At 39.2% G+C, this 971-nt stretch overlaps 1 protein-coding gene across 1 annotated transcript; it reads right to left on the minus strand.

Moving 5' to 3' along the window:
- Positions 1-6: 6 nt before the first annotated feature.
- On the minus strand, positions 7-962 carry LOC105461988 (sodium leak channel non-selective protein-like; the record flags this gene model as incomplete). Its single annotated transcript, XM_011708510.1, has 3 exons — positions 7-82; positions 321-544; positions 739-962. Coding segments are annotated over 3 exons (524 nt in total), but the record flags the coding sequence as incomplete, so codon positions are not given.
- Positions 963-971: the final 9 nt, after the last annotated feature.

Consider the following 971-nt stretch of genomic DNA (forward strand, 5'->3'; position numbering starts at 1 on the left):
TGGTACAAGCAGAAGACGGCATACGATAACAACGCATCCTCTTCATTTGAATAGAATAGAGAAAAGTTCTCCATTATAATAGCTGTTTGAAAAGAAAAAAAATTTCAATTCTTGATTTATTCCCTTAAATCACTAAAGATCTAAATCCGGAAAAATTAGTCTGATGGCACTATATAGAACATTTCCTGTTCTAGTTAAAACAATGTTAATATAAGACATCTAATATAAGACAAGTGAAAAAATACAACTGAGCTTTTAAATATAATCTACGTGACTTCGTGTAAGCTTCTCTGAGATGTACAAGTATATTACATACATACCCACTAAAAGATTCAAGACGATGTAAGTGATGATGACGTAAAAGGTGCAAAAGTAAATTAGAGAAGCGTGGAAATTGCCGCAGTCCGTTTCCCAGTAATTATCCGCCGGCGTGCAATAGGGTGGCTGTATCATGCAGTCGTGCATAATTTTGTTCCAATCCTCCCCCGTCACTATGCGAAAGAGCATCGCCACGCCGGTAACCGGTGACTCGAAATTAGCGCGTCTAGATTGCAAAGAGATTACTTCTGATATACCAAGCATATGTACAAGGTGGCAGGGCAAGATAAAGAAGTATTACAGAGCGAAAAAAGAATTTAGTATCGTTGGAAGATTCATATAAAATATTGCGCGTGTGTGTTCTATATATATTTATATGTCTTAAAATCAAAATCTCGCCGATACGTGTGCGTTTCTCACCTTCCTATGCCTTCTCCGTACTTCACCGTGCCGAAGATTATGGTGCCGGCTAACGCGTAGAAGAAGACAAGGAGAAACATGCCGAATATGATGAAGAAGCTCTTGCAGACGGACACGCCGACCGTCAACATTAGCATCTTGAGAGTGGTGTGCTTGCCGGTGATGGTGAAGAATCTCAGGATCACGACCATAAATCCAATCACGTAGGACAGATCATTCTGGAAAAAAAAAAA

The sequence above is a fragment of the Wasmannia auropunctata genome, unplaced genomic scaffold, assembly GCF_000956235.1.
Source record: "Wasmannia auropunctata unplaced genomic scaffold, wasmannia.A_1.0 LD273505.1, whole genome shotgun sequence".
Taxonomy (NCBI): Eukaryota; Metazoa; Arthropoda; class Insecta; order Hymenoptera; family Formicidae; genus Wasmannia; species Wasmannia auropunctata.